The sequence below is a fragment of the Pogona vitticeps genome, chromosome 1 (genome assembly GCF_051106095.1).
Source record: "Pogona vitticeps strain Pit_001003342236 chromosome 1, PviZW2.1, whole genome shotgun sequence".
Lineage (NCBI taxonomy): Eukaryota > Metazoa > Chordata > Lepidosauria > Squamata > Agamidae > Pogona > Pogona vitticeps.
Window position 1 is genome coordinate 74,231,563 of NC_135783.1, and position 13,356 is coordinate 74,244,918.

Genomic DNA, 13,356 nt, shown 5'->3' on the forward strand with positions numbered 1-13,356 from the left:
TGCTTTTAATGGACAAGTCTGTAGTCTATATATTCAAGATCCCAGGCTTGCCTATATACTTCTTACCTGAAAACACTGGATACTGGGTGCCTGAAAGTATGGACTGTGTATAAGTCAGCTTTATAACTAACTACAGAAATAATTGTATTGACCAATGCAATTTTACTAAGCATGCAAAAAACTTCTACATGAACCAATAAAACATGCAAATGTTGAAAACCACTATTGCATGTAGGGATATGTGTGTTTTCAGTTTTATCTAGAAAGGTTTTATCAACATTAAGGCTTTCTAGATGAAAGGCTCTTCCATGCAATATGAAATTAGCCTCTATACAACTAATAGGCATCAACAGATATTACAAATACATATATGTAATTTGAGTGTACAATTCCTGGTGATAACTGACACCAAGAAAGCTTACATTTAAAATGTTTCTCCCATATAATGTATATAAGAATTAAAAACACACACTTTAAGCCTAACATGTTTTCTCAATCCCTGCCTCATAATGGTAGCACCTGGGCTCATCCACTGAAATTGACCAGCAAGAGATTCAGGACAGATGAAAGGAAGAACTTTACAACACACATATAGTTAAACTGCGGGATGTGCTTTCATAAGAGGGTTACAAATTTGGACAATTTCAATCAATGGCACTAGTCAATGGCTGTAGTCACAACAAGTACAGATTATATTAGAAGCATGTTCCTTTTCTTATCAGTTGATGGGGAACATGTGGGGGACTGCATGCATGTTCTGCTTGTGGGGAATTCCATAACCAAACGGTTGATCGCTGTGTGAACAGAATGCTAGACTAGAAAGGCATTATGCAGTCAAAAATAAAGGTATGAAACGTTGTAAGTTGCTGCATTGTATTTTTTAGGAGTTAAAGAACATGTAGACAGAAGTCAGACGTTCATCTGAAATGTGGTTTATTTGCAGGTTTAAGAATTTCTTGGATGAAAAGCTGACCAATAGGAAAGTGCTAAGGTCAATGAACAAAGACCATGTAATTTTATAACATAAAAACATAGAAAGACAAGACTTCTTCAGTCACAGGATGAAAAACAAAAAGCATAAAGCAAAAATAAATGGCAAATGAAGTACTGGAAGGAGAAGAACTTATGGGGTGAGGAAAAAAAACTTGGAGTGTGGTTTGGATACAACATTAGTGTTTGGAACTGCCACACTAAAAGTCAGAATAGCTGTATTGACATCCAACCAAGATGAGAGGAATGAGATCAGTAATTTCCAGCATTGCCTAGAGTAGCATGATACAAGATAAGACTTTTTGTAAATGTGTCAAAATAAGTACATGGGGAAGAATACAGACAACTATATCTTAGGCATCTACTTCATGCTACTGTACTTGTGTGTGAATTCTGATTCAACATGGGTTCTAATGTAGTCATTACACCATTTGTTCTTGTGGTGGAGCACTTTCACATTTCAAATTCCAGTTGACAAGAGCTACTAATGACTGAAAATAAATCTGAACTGCGTATGTGTGAATTGGCTCCTAAAATTAAGCCAAAGATTAAATTTTCCATGTACATTTCCAGCTTTAAAAATCTGTTAGACATCAACAAGAACAAAATGTTTATGTCTGAGGGAATGTTGATCTATTTTGTGAAGGCTTATAATCTATCCCACCTGGTACCATATATAGCATGACACAAAATGTTCAAGAAGCTTGTTGGCAATCAAGGTACTTAAATGTGTAGTTCTATATGAATTCATAAGTACTGAATGTCAAATAAATAAAAAAGGTAAATCATAATTCTTAGAGGCAACTGTATACTTCTCCTTTCCAACCACAATTACTTACATATCCCATAGCTGCTATTTTCAGATTTAACTTTACTACAAGCAAACAGGATTCCATTATAAATTTAGCTAGAGGCCAAGACCACAAGCAGTTGTGGAAATATGAACCAAGAGTCTTAATTAGTAAAGGCTGTTCACCCAGAATAAAAGGATGCAAGAATACAACTTATACTGCTCTTCCTATTTATTATTTTAAAAAAACAAATCAATTATATTTTGGGTTTTTTTTTTACATTTATAATTTATATCTGAATGAAACAAGGAGTCCAGCTTAACTGGATGTCCCTGTTTTGTCCTGTGTGAGGCCAAGGCTGAGGTAAAGAACTCTGCAGATGGATTCAATTCTCATCCCCTAGCAGTGCATCTTCCTCTGCTTCTGCATCTCAAGTGGCAACAGCAGCTGGTGATACACAAGATGCTTTAGAGCAGGGGTCCCCAACCCCCGGTCCATGGCCCGGTGCCAGTCCGTGGGCTTCCCAGGACTGGGCCATGGAGACGGATGTTTGCACGCACCCCCCGCATGCACGATGGGCGTGTCATGCTCACGGGAGGGTTGCACTTGCAGGTGGTGTGTTGTGCTCATGGATGGGGGTGTCACACTTGGGTGGGTGTTACACTCCCATACATGCGCGGGGGGATGTTGCGCTCACACGCATGCACAACATGCTCATCCGCGAGCATGACACGCCCATCTGAGAGTGTAACACATCCACCCACAAATGTGACATGCCCACCTGCGATCACAGGGGTGCTCTCCCTCCCCCGCGCATGGAGCCCACCCACCCCCCAATTGGTTCTCAGTTCCAAAAAAGGTTGGGGACTGCTGCTCTAGAGAGGGTTTTTTTTTTAAATTGCATTTTTGGAACAGTGGGGGCTACAAAGTCCAGAGGTGTTGATGAACACATTAGGACCCTCTGGGGATCACAGTTTGTCTGTACAGACGTGGCCAGGGTTATCTCATAGACTGGAGGTTCAGCCTCAATCCCACATGCAAGAGGAGCCATATTGTAGCTACAAGGGAGTGCTGATAAGTATTGAGCCTTTCCCCCCCAAAAAAAATTGAGCTAGGAAGCTGTAACGGCCACACTATTCTACATATTCCCCCAGGAAGTCAATGCACTTACGACATCTGCAGCTTCTTAAGTCCCTGCAAATAAAATTCTTCCGACTGCTGGTGTAACCACTCATTTGCAGCATTAGATACCTCCAGAACACTCCCAAATCATTGTCCCTTTAGTTTTTTTTTTTTTTTTTTTAGTTTGGGGAACAGATAATAGTCAGGGGGAGCCAGGTTGGGAGAACAGGGTGGATGGGGCATAACTTGAAAGCCTAAGGAGGTCAGTTTTGCCATTGTTTCACCTGCACATGTAACGCGATGTTGTCATGCAACAGGATGACACCTTTGGAGAGCTTTCCTCAATGTTTTTCCTTGATGTTTTGCCTCAACTTCATCAATAAAGTACAGTAATATTTTGCATTAATAGCTGAACCCTGTTGGAGGTTGTCCACCAGCAGAACTCCCTTCTGATCCCAAAAAACTGTTGCCATTTGCTTCTGCACCGACCTTTGCACTCGGAACTTCTTTGACCTGAGGGAACCACTGTGCCTCCATTCCTTAGACTGTTCCTTTGTGTCAGGATCATAACAGTAGATCCATGTCTCATCACCAGTTACCAGTTTGCCCAGGAAATCTGACTCATTTCTTGCAAACTGTTCCTAAACAGCCACCAATGACTACACACATTTCCTCTTTTGTTCGGTTGTCAAAAGTTTGGGGATCCAATTTGCTTCCAGCTTTGTCATTTCCAAGTCGTTGTGGATAATGGTACCAACTCTCTCACGAGATATTCTCAGATATATAGCAATACCTTTGGCTGATTTTCGGTGGTCGTCCATGATCATGTCATGGATGGCTTTCACATTTGCAGGCACAGAGACAGAAACAGGCCTTCCACTGGGTTTCTCACTTTCAGCACCGAAATGGTCAGTTTTAAAATTGACAACCCACTGTTTGACTGTTGCATATGAAGGGCCACTGTCACCCATAGTTGGTGACATTTCATCATGGATCTGCTTTGCACCTTTCCCTTGGAGAAACAGGAACTTGATTATGGTCCTATGCTCTTCCATACTGAACTTTTCTGAAGGTGCTGCCATGTTCACTTTGGACCTGAACATGAAAGATAAGTTAAAATCATAGGCAGTTGATTTTTGCACCATTGAATACAGCCAAATTGGCCAATACACCCTGCAAATTATAGCTTCCTAGCTCAATTTTTTCTGGGAAAGGCTCAATACTTATCAGCACCCCCTCGTATGCATTCATGGGGACTTCATTTCCTGTTGACCCATGATGCATCCCAAAAGGTAGCTGGACCAGCTTGGGCTCATGGGAGTCAACCTATGGGCTCCAGATCTGCTGTGCCAGGGAACTGCTAATGCAACCAATAAATCTGTGTGGCCCAATTGTATCCAGTATCAGGTGGGTAGGTATGGGTATGGCTTTTTCCCATCCAAGAACTGTGGCATAAGCAGCACTAGGAGCACAAACAGTATTGTGGTAAAAAAAAAAGTGCATAGGACATCAAGGCCTTGCTAGGACTCTATCCAAGACAATGGCTTGGAACTCCGTCATCGCTGTCTTAGAACTACAGAGCTGGAAGGGACCCTGTGGCTCAAGTCCAGTCCCTCTCAAGGAGGCAGAGTGGGGGATTGAACTCTTAACCCCTGGCATCACATCCAGATGGCTAAACCACAGAGCTGTCCAGCAGTCACTTGAACTGCTTTCCGGTGAACATTGCTCTCCCATTCACAAAGAAGTCATATTCAAGAAATGGGCCTGTACCTCCTTTCCAGCCTTCCTGTGTCTCCCAAAAAAACTTATTCTTGACATTGCAGATCTCTTTGGAATTGTAGGATTTTTGACTGGCCAGTTTGCAGAAGTCACTAACTCTTCCACAAAGAGTTATTCTGCTGATAAGCTGGGTTTATGCTTTATAGTCAAGGCTATGTTAAGCATCCCAACCACCACCTGGGTTAGAAATGTCTGAAATACACATGATTATCATCAAGAATCATCAAAGTTCTAGAATGGCTGAGAGGAAATAGACATATTCAACATGGTTCAAACATGAAAGCAAGGCCATGCCAATGGTAGGGAGAGATACAATGTTGGGTGGAGGACAGTCTGTTATGAGTGATGTGTAATATCTGCCTCTTCTCTTCACAGTCAAGAGAATTGAGGTAACCTCAGTTGACCTTCTGAGCTGCACATGTTGCTGTTAAATGCCAACAAAACCAGACCACCTACTCCTCCATGTGCTGGCTAGTATCCTTGTGAAGGAGTCATGTGTAATAATTTAAAACACACAGGATTCCTGCAAATTAGGAGGCCCTATACTTCTCTTTCACATGACATCCTGATAGGAGAGCTAGCCCTCCTTATCCAGTCACATATGTCTTCAATGCAATGAGGATGATTTTTTGAACCTGACATAGTTTATCCTATTACAGGGTTGGACCAAACCTCAGATGACGTGAACAAGGAAGTGAGAGTGGGAATCAGAACATGCAGGGATGAAGAGAAGAAGACACACATTTTAACAGCCAAACCACCTGATTGAACTAGTATGATAATAACTCTTTTTAAAAAATGAAAAATTGAAAAAATATTATCCTCAAATTAAAACTATGGCTGAGCCTAAGAGACACCAGCTTGACTAAGGTTACCCATTGAATTCTTAGGCAAGACTGCATTTCAACAAGGACATGCTTCCTCTTTAATCACTCATTCTGCTCTACTCTTTCAGCATAGCAGTTCACCATCCCCATAATGAGAAGAACAGTTCCCTCACATTAAGCACTTGAGACCCACAGAGTGAAATAAACACACAATTTCTCTCAGATGGGTTGACCATTAGGGCAAGAAGTGGGAATGTCCATGAGTCCATTTTCCAACTTGCAGTGTCACATCCGGAACCACTCTCGGCCCTACGGTGCCAGAAACAAGATTAGCCTGTGTTTCACCTGATGACATCACCAGATTTCTGTGAGAATGAGAATGGTAATATTTGTAAACTGTTCTGTATACCAGGAAGTGGCTATCCGTATTGTTATTCATAACAAAGTCTGCAAAGAAAAAAACAAACTACCTACTTTACACAAACATTCAGAAAGTCAACAAGCTGTGGTCCAGAAGGAACACCGCTTCTGAAAATGACTTTTCCTAAAACTTTACTGTTGTGATAATCCATTTTATTACTGCAGTGTAATAGAAGTAAATGACATCTAACCTTATGGTGTTTCTGATGTAACTTCTTGTAAGCATCTGTATAATTCAAAATCCCCAAGTTACAGCCAGAACGCCACATATTTTGCAAAACATTAAAGTTATAATTTCTTCTCCTAGCTCCAACCCAGAGTCTTTGACAGCCAGATTTCAATTTGACAATCTGCTTTTTCCAACTCCAAAACTGTCTAGTAAAAGCTATTTGACTTTCTCTTCTTGATGCAACAGTTCAAAGCACAAGAGCATCTCTCATTGTAAAAAGGTGGCAATACTGGTGAAAACATGATCTAGTACCAAATACACAAGCAGGTCACCCCACAGGGAAGAAGTGAAATGAGTGAGTGATTGACAGACCTTTTGCTAACTTCATGCACTTTTCAAGATGACACTAGTTTTGGATATAGTTTTAGAACAACAAAGAAAAAAGAAGATGAAGATAAAGATGAAGTAGTCACAGCAAAGCTAAGGAATGTGTGCAGCTCAGATATTCCTGGACTACAGGTCTCATCACTCCTCACCACTGGTTATGTTGGCTAGATTATGGAGAATTGCAGTCCATGCTAATATGTTTCACAAAAACCTGCTTTATGTATTCAAATGTGGAATAATATTCATAAATAATAATTTAGATTTATAGAAACATAAACATTGAGGAGGAGCTGCCCTCAAAGGGGGTGGGAAGCATCAAATTCATTATCCACAGCATTCCACTGTCGTAAAAGGAAATGACACTTTTACTTATTCATATAATTGCAGCACAGTTCTTTGAGCTTTGGCTGAAACACAGACACCATGAAACAGCTTTTTAAACTTAGGCAACAGAAGCTGCACAAGAAAGTAAGTTAACAGTCTAGACAAATTAACAGGTGTTGTACATCAGACACTGAAATAATCAACTGTGTGAAGTTTATCCAAAATATCTTTTTAAGGACCTCCACACCTCCTTCCACCAGCAGAAAGAAAACCCAAACAAAAACTAGAAACTGCTTCTGTGAAACATTCCTTGAACTCTGTTGAAGAGAACAGAAACCAGAGAGGTTGTCTAAATACCATCTGGAATAATAGTTACTTTCAAAAAGAGGGCTTGCTTTGTTTAAGTAGCAGCATGCTTCCCTCCTCAGATGTCAGAAACTGAACAAAAAAAGTTGCATAGCACCAGGTATTTACTTCCCACGCCACTTGCCACTTATGTGCAAAGCCTTATAATGAAGGGGTTCACTCTAGCAACCATCTCAAGAGAAATGAATACTGAAAAAAGTAAGATCTTTGCCAGGCTTTAAAAGTCCACACATCCATTAGTCAATTTTTTCAAAGCTCTTTCATAAACAACATTCAGATTAAACATATATGTGGATAAAACCTACACACATTCTTGTGTCAGGAGTCCACTCCTCTCTGTTTTAGCCATGTGGACTCACTTCAGCCACTGGTTACCCATCACAGCTTTTATTAGGCATGTTCATCAAACACTGGACAATATTTGCACATAAATCAGGAAACAACCGAAGCGCCAGAAAGGTGGGTGTCAGGACAAATACAAGTACAATATAGGGCATCACTGCTTACCTTCTCTGCATGATTCCACATGCAAGGAAGTACCATTCACAGAGTTGGGTCTCAGAGCCCTTTAAAGGCACCAAGAGAGGAGGAGAGGCAGCAGTAAAAGGACACGAAAAAGAACTCCTCCTCTGTCCAAATGCAGCTGCCAAGCCTCTTCAGGTAACAAAAGGACAAGGCTACTCTGTGAGTACTTTCTGAACCCAGCTTACTCCCCGCCCGCCCTCTCCTCTCTTTTTGCTTTTGCTTCTACCTGCGCCTTTTCGAGCGCTTTCCACGGGCGCGGGTAGGTTCCCTCGGATCGCTCGCCCTTCAAGGGAAGTGGAAGGACTCTCTGCAAGGGGATCAGCCCGCGAGCTCAAGGCGACCTGAAGGAAGGGCTGCTGGTGGCGGTCTTCAGAGCCAGCAAAGTAACCGCAGAAGCCAAGGAAGGGCCACGGGGAGAGGAGGAGCCTCCGCGCCCCCCACCCCACCCCACCCCAGGTGTTTCCCTCACTGCCTCGCCCGGCTCCAACTCCCCCCCCCTTTTTCCCCCTGCCCGTTCCTTTCCGTAAATTTCGCTCTCAGCTTTTCCTCTCTCTCTCTCTCTCTCTCCCTCCGCCTCCAGCTAGTGCAGTCCGTCTCGCCGTTCAGTCAGTGCTCGGCCCTCCCTGCCGCTCTCCCCCTTCCTCCCTTTGCGAGGCAGCCGCGAGAACAATAAAGCGTAACTCTGGCTCGAGAAACAATGGGGCCCCCGCACCCCAGGGCCGAGGCGGGCGCTGCCCCTTTCCCGTGGGGGCATCTCACGCGGGGGCCGGGCGAGGAGACACAGACAGCGGCAGAAAGCGCGTCAGGTGGAGCCGAGGCATCCCAGCCCTTCGCCTCCACTGTCTTCCAGGGGAAAGCCATAAACGGCGGCAAAGCGGTCGGGGGTGGGGGCAACCCTGAAGAACGAGAAGGAAAAAAAAGGAAGGGAAGCGCGCCCGGGGGGGGGGCGAGCGAGAGGGAGGGGGGAGGACAAAAGCGTCAACTCTTACTGGGTGGGATGGACGGCGGAGGCAGCTCCGAGCCGGGCTGAGAGTCTCCCGCAAGCGCTTTCCAGCTTTTCGCGGTTAAAGTCCAGGCGGGCTGGAGGCAGGAAGGCGGCTCTGAAGTGTCCGAGCTCCTTAATTCATTCTGAGGAACTTGGTGGCGGCGCCGACTGCTTCCTCGTCCCACCGCAAGACAGGACATGCGCTTCCCTTCCAGCGCCTGTGGTGCGGGAGCCCCCTCGTCCGAGCGCTCCAGAGGCGAGCGGCAGCAAAAGTGACCGCCTCTCTTCTGCGCTTCACAGCCCTCTCGCTCCTCTGTCTGTGTGTGTGTGTGTGTGTGCGCGCGCGCGGAGCAAAGCGGGAGGAGGCGCTGTTGCGGCGGCCGCTCGAAGAGCCCCCCCCCCCCGCCCTCTTCTCTCTCTCTCTCTCTCTCTCTCTCTCTCTCTAGCGGGAATCCTGCCTTTCGCTGCCTGCTTGCGGCTTCGTTTTCGCCGGGTTGGCCCTTCCTCAGGGAGGCCCGCCTGCTGGAGCCTCCGGCTGGGGCTGGAATGCTGCACCCCCCCCCTCCCAAGCAGGGAGTCTGAGAGCGAGAGAAGATTAACCACTTGGACTTGTCTGTCGAGCGGAGCCGAAAAGAAAGCAAATTGCAGCTTCAAGGGGAATTGGGTAAAAAAAAAAATCACGGACAACCCAGCTACTGTGTATACACCCAGCGGGCATTTCACTGGTGCTGTTGATGGGGATTGTTTGGTTTTAGCCGAGCTGCTCCTTCCATTTTCTTTACCAAGAACGCCAAGAGATCCGAGAGTGTGCCATGCTGGGTCCTCCTCGCCCTTTTCTTTTCTTTTTCTCCGGAGAATTCCTTTGCAATAGAGTCGAGAGCTCACCCTGTGGACACACAGCCTTTTTCCCCCCTGCGTAATAGCCCGAGTACAAATTATTCAACAGGTGCAACTTCCCCGTTGGAAAAACTATGCCTATTAAATTTCTGTCTCACATGCAGCAGCAGAGCCCTGAGAGGAAAGAGAGGGCCACCTCTTATCCCACTTGTATCTAATGGACAAGGCAGTGGGTCTGAGGCTTTGGACCCTATAAATTATTTGGACTGCAGCTTCCAGAAGCTGTAGCCAGCATGGCCAATGGTTAAAGATTCTTGCACTTAAAACTGAAAACTGCCAACCTGGCATCCTCCTGCAGAATCACTCACTCCAAACGTCCACACCTGTTTCAGTTTGTTCTTATAATCCAGATTCTTCTGATTTGAACTTCTGTAAGACACTCCCAGAGAAAGAGACTTTGTGTTTAGAGATGGGCACAAACCAAACTATGAACCAGGAAAAAACAACAACACTGGTTCGTGGTTTGGTTCGCAACCCAGTTCAAGGATCCTGTTTTGCTGAAGTACCAAACTTTCCCTGCTTGTTGCTTAATTTTACTTCAGGAAAAATTGGTGCCTGTCCACCCCTTCTCACCGTTCCCATGGCCTCCTTATCTGGTTCTGCTGCCGCTGCCACCACCATCAAAGACAGCGGACTGACTTCCCTTCCAAGATCCAGGCCTGCTGCCTGAGTGCATGCGCCCAACTCACCGCTGATCACCGGCTCCTGGAATGGAAGCTGGTTGTTGTGGTAGTGGTGCTGTGGTGGCAGCAGGATAGCGGGAGCAGGTAGCCCCCCCACCCCGGGCTGAACCAAAAACCAAACTGCAAACTAGTTTAGTTTTCAGGTTGGTTTGTGTTGTTTTGTGGTTCATCATGGCTCATGCCTAATCACATAAGCCTCCATTTTTCGGGTTTGTGCTTGTCTCTATTCCTGTTCCCATCTCTCCCCACTCCTTTCTCATGTCCTCTTCAAACTCCACTCCTTGTCTCTTGCTCTCCCAAAGGGGGAGGAAGTGGTAAGTCATTTCCCCAGATGACATCATAGCTGATGTTGGGAGTGTTCAAATTGTGCATGCCCCATAGGAAACAGATTTGTTTGGAACAAAGAAACAGACAATCCTGACACACCTGGAAGGCTATGGTGGGCTGGGGTGGGTAACAGTTCCCAAGTGAAGGAAAATAATCCTGGAGTAGAAGGAAAGTGGAAGTAATTAATTTGAGTCTTCAGTAACTTCATGTAGGTCCATTAAACTAATCCAAATTAATGGGTAATTGACCCACCTCTTTAAAGGAGCACATGGGATGTGTGGATAAGGTCTGAGTCTTTTGTGTTTTTTGCCCCTTACACTTTAATACCTGAAGTCATGTTACACTCAACTAGATCTTACACTCTGAATTCTGAACTTCCTTAGAGTAGCCATGCATGCTCTACAGACCAAGATGCAGGTGTCTGTTTAAAAAAAAAACTTTGTGGCCAAAATTCCTATTTCTAGGAATAAACATACAAAACAAAATACTGTCTTCTTTTGCAACTGATTCTCTTTCAGGACAGAACAACTGAAGTTCTTCACATCTTTTGTTTCTGTGTGGATAATGTAAACCACCTGGAGCAGGAGAGGGTTACAGCATAACTGTGAAATGCAAGCTCACAGCATAGGAGAAGGCCAAAGAGGAAACTCTGTTGATGCCATTTATTCTAGACTGGTGTTTTTGTATAGTTTTTCAAAATGTGTAGCTTTTGAAGTGTATGAATATTTTGTGCTTGGTGGAAAAGAATATTTAAAGTTTATGAACATGTACAGTGACATACATTTTTCTTGCTATTGTCTGACTCCCTATATATGGTATTTCTTGCACCTGTCAAGGTGGTGAGACTGAGAGAAAGGCCTTTCCTGATTAACTTAGCACCTGGGCAGCCTCATAAAGGGAGACACGGCCCCTGAGAAATCTTGGGCCCTGAGCCAATTAGGTCTTTATGGGTTAAAAACAGCACTTTATGGGTTAAAAGCAGGTTTGGTTCACAGCCCAGTTCAGGGATCGTGTTTTGCTGGCGTGCCAAACTTTTCCTGCTCATTGCTTAATTCTGCTTCAGCCAAACTGATGCCTGTCCACCTCTTCCCACTGTTCCCATGGCCTCCTTACCTGCTCCCGCTGCTGCCACCATCAAAGACAGCGGACTGACTTCCCTTCCAAGATCCAGGCCTGCTGCCTGAGTGCATGCACCCAACTCCCTGCTGATCACCAGCTCCTGGAATGGAAGCTGGGTGCTGCCCCCCCCCCCGGGGCTGAACCAAAAACTAAACTGAAAACCAATCCTGAGAAATCTCAGGCCCAAGCTAATGAGGTCTTATGGCCTTCAGTGCCATAAGAAATAAATGTGTGTTTTTAAATATAAATACATCTTGTTAAAAATAGTCAGGGTTTTCTCATTTGTAACCCTTATGCTGCACTCTGTAGGCTGCTCCTGCTCCTCAGTGTATATCTGTGCTGCCTGAAAGCTGTAGTGATGGCTCTGAAAAGCCTTTAGGTGTCCCTCCAGATAACTAGTTGTAACTTCTATAACTAGTTTGCGTCATATACTGTACAATGAGATGGAACTCTGGTTGTGTTCCAGATCCTGAGAGGGCCCATGAACTGAAATGCACAATTGTGGAAAATATGCCTTATCACATAAAAGAGCTAAAAAGGTGGGATAAACATGGCTGGCCCTATAATTAGGCAAAATGAGGCAGCTGCAGCAGATGCCGGAGTAGAAAGGAGAAGTGAGCATGACACACTTCCTGCCCTGCCCCCTAAACCAGCCTGCTACCCTCGAAGAGAAAAAGATGCTGTCCCATGTTTTGCCACAGTGAGTTTCCGGAGATGGAATAAGGGCACCCACCTGTATGTCACTTCAATCAGCAAAATGCCAGGATTCTTGAAAATACAGGAATCCTATCAGGGTCTGAATCTCAAAAATAGTTTCCCAACAACTAAGGAATAGGATTAACAAACAGTCCATCCTATTTTTGTCATCCAACTAACACTTTTCCCCTCATAGAATTCATTTCTCAAAATATATATGAATTTTGAGAAGACTTCTCAGCAATTGCCCTGGACTGATTTTACAGCAAAGGTTTTGTCCTACAAAATGTCTGAAAATCTTTAATTACCAGCTGTTAATTTTTTTAAAAAGAAAAACAGTATTCAACTAGCAGGAAGTCAAGGCTTCCAGTTGTTTCCTCTTCCTTAGATAATGAAGCCAAGAGTGCCAAGCCTGGATTTTTCCAATACAAAATTCTTCACACAAGATGACTCCGTTGAAGAAGTATTTTATTTCCAGTTCACATGATCCTTACACTTGTGCTCTTCGGGACACCACTGACTGAGGATTATGATGCTAAACTTTTACTGTGGTGTATCCTTGCAGACAACTCAGGGTATTGCACAATACAGCACTCACACATGATCCTACCAACCAAAACATCTACCTGGCCCTACTCATGGTCCCATTTCATGGTCCTATGTGTATAGGCAGGCCAAGCTTTAGACTGGAAGAAACAAACAGAACATATAACAAAATGTTTAGCATGTGCCGCTCTGCTCCTAACAGCTGTCTCTTTGTTTGGGCTGTTCCCTAAGCAGACGGAGCAAGTGTGGTGTGCCTGCATTCAAACCTTTAAACAAGCAGTTTCATTATCCCAGCTCATTTCAACCAAAGATAAGAAGGCAAAGATGTTGCTTATGTTAATTTTTGTCACCAAAACATTTGGACTTGCCAATAAAAAACTATGAAAGGGTACAGAGCCAACTT

At 44.3% G+C, this 13,356-nt stretch overlaps 2 protein-coding genes across 4 annotated transcripts in view; one reads left to right on the forward strand and one right to left on the reverse strand.

Annotated features, from left to right (window-relative positions):
• The window catches only part of PLEKHG1 (pleckstrin homology and RhoGEF domain containing G1), a 164,259-nt gene extending 155,268 nt beyond the window's left edge, over positions 1–8,991 (reverse strand). The window contains exon 1 of one of the 3 annotated variants that reach the window (XM_020806764.3): positions 8,690–8,991. In XM_020806764.3, the coding sequence (XP_020662423.3) occupies positions 8,690–8,885 (196 nt within the window). In that variant the 5' untranslated portion in view covers positions 8,886–8,991. Of the gene's footprint in view, positions 1–7,682; positions 7,767–7,926; positions 8,056–8,689 lie in introns of those variants that run through there. The other 2 variants (XM_072995271.2, XM_078383260.1) reach the window with 2 other exon arrangements.
• Positions 1–13,356, forward strand: part of KATNA1 (katanin catalytic subunit A1) — a 450,967-nt gene that overhangs the window by 42,711 nt on the left and 394,900 nt on the right. The gene's annotated exons all lie outside the window — the stretch shown is intronic.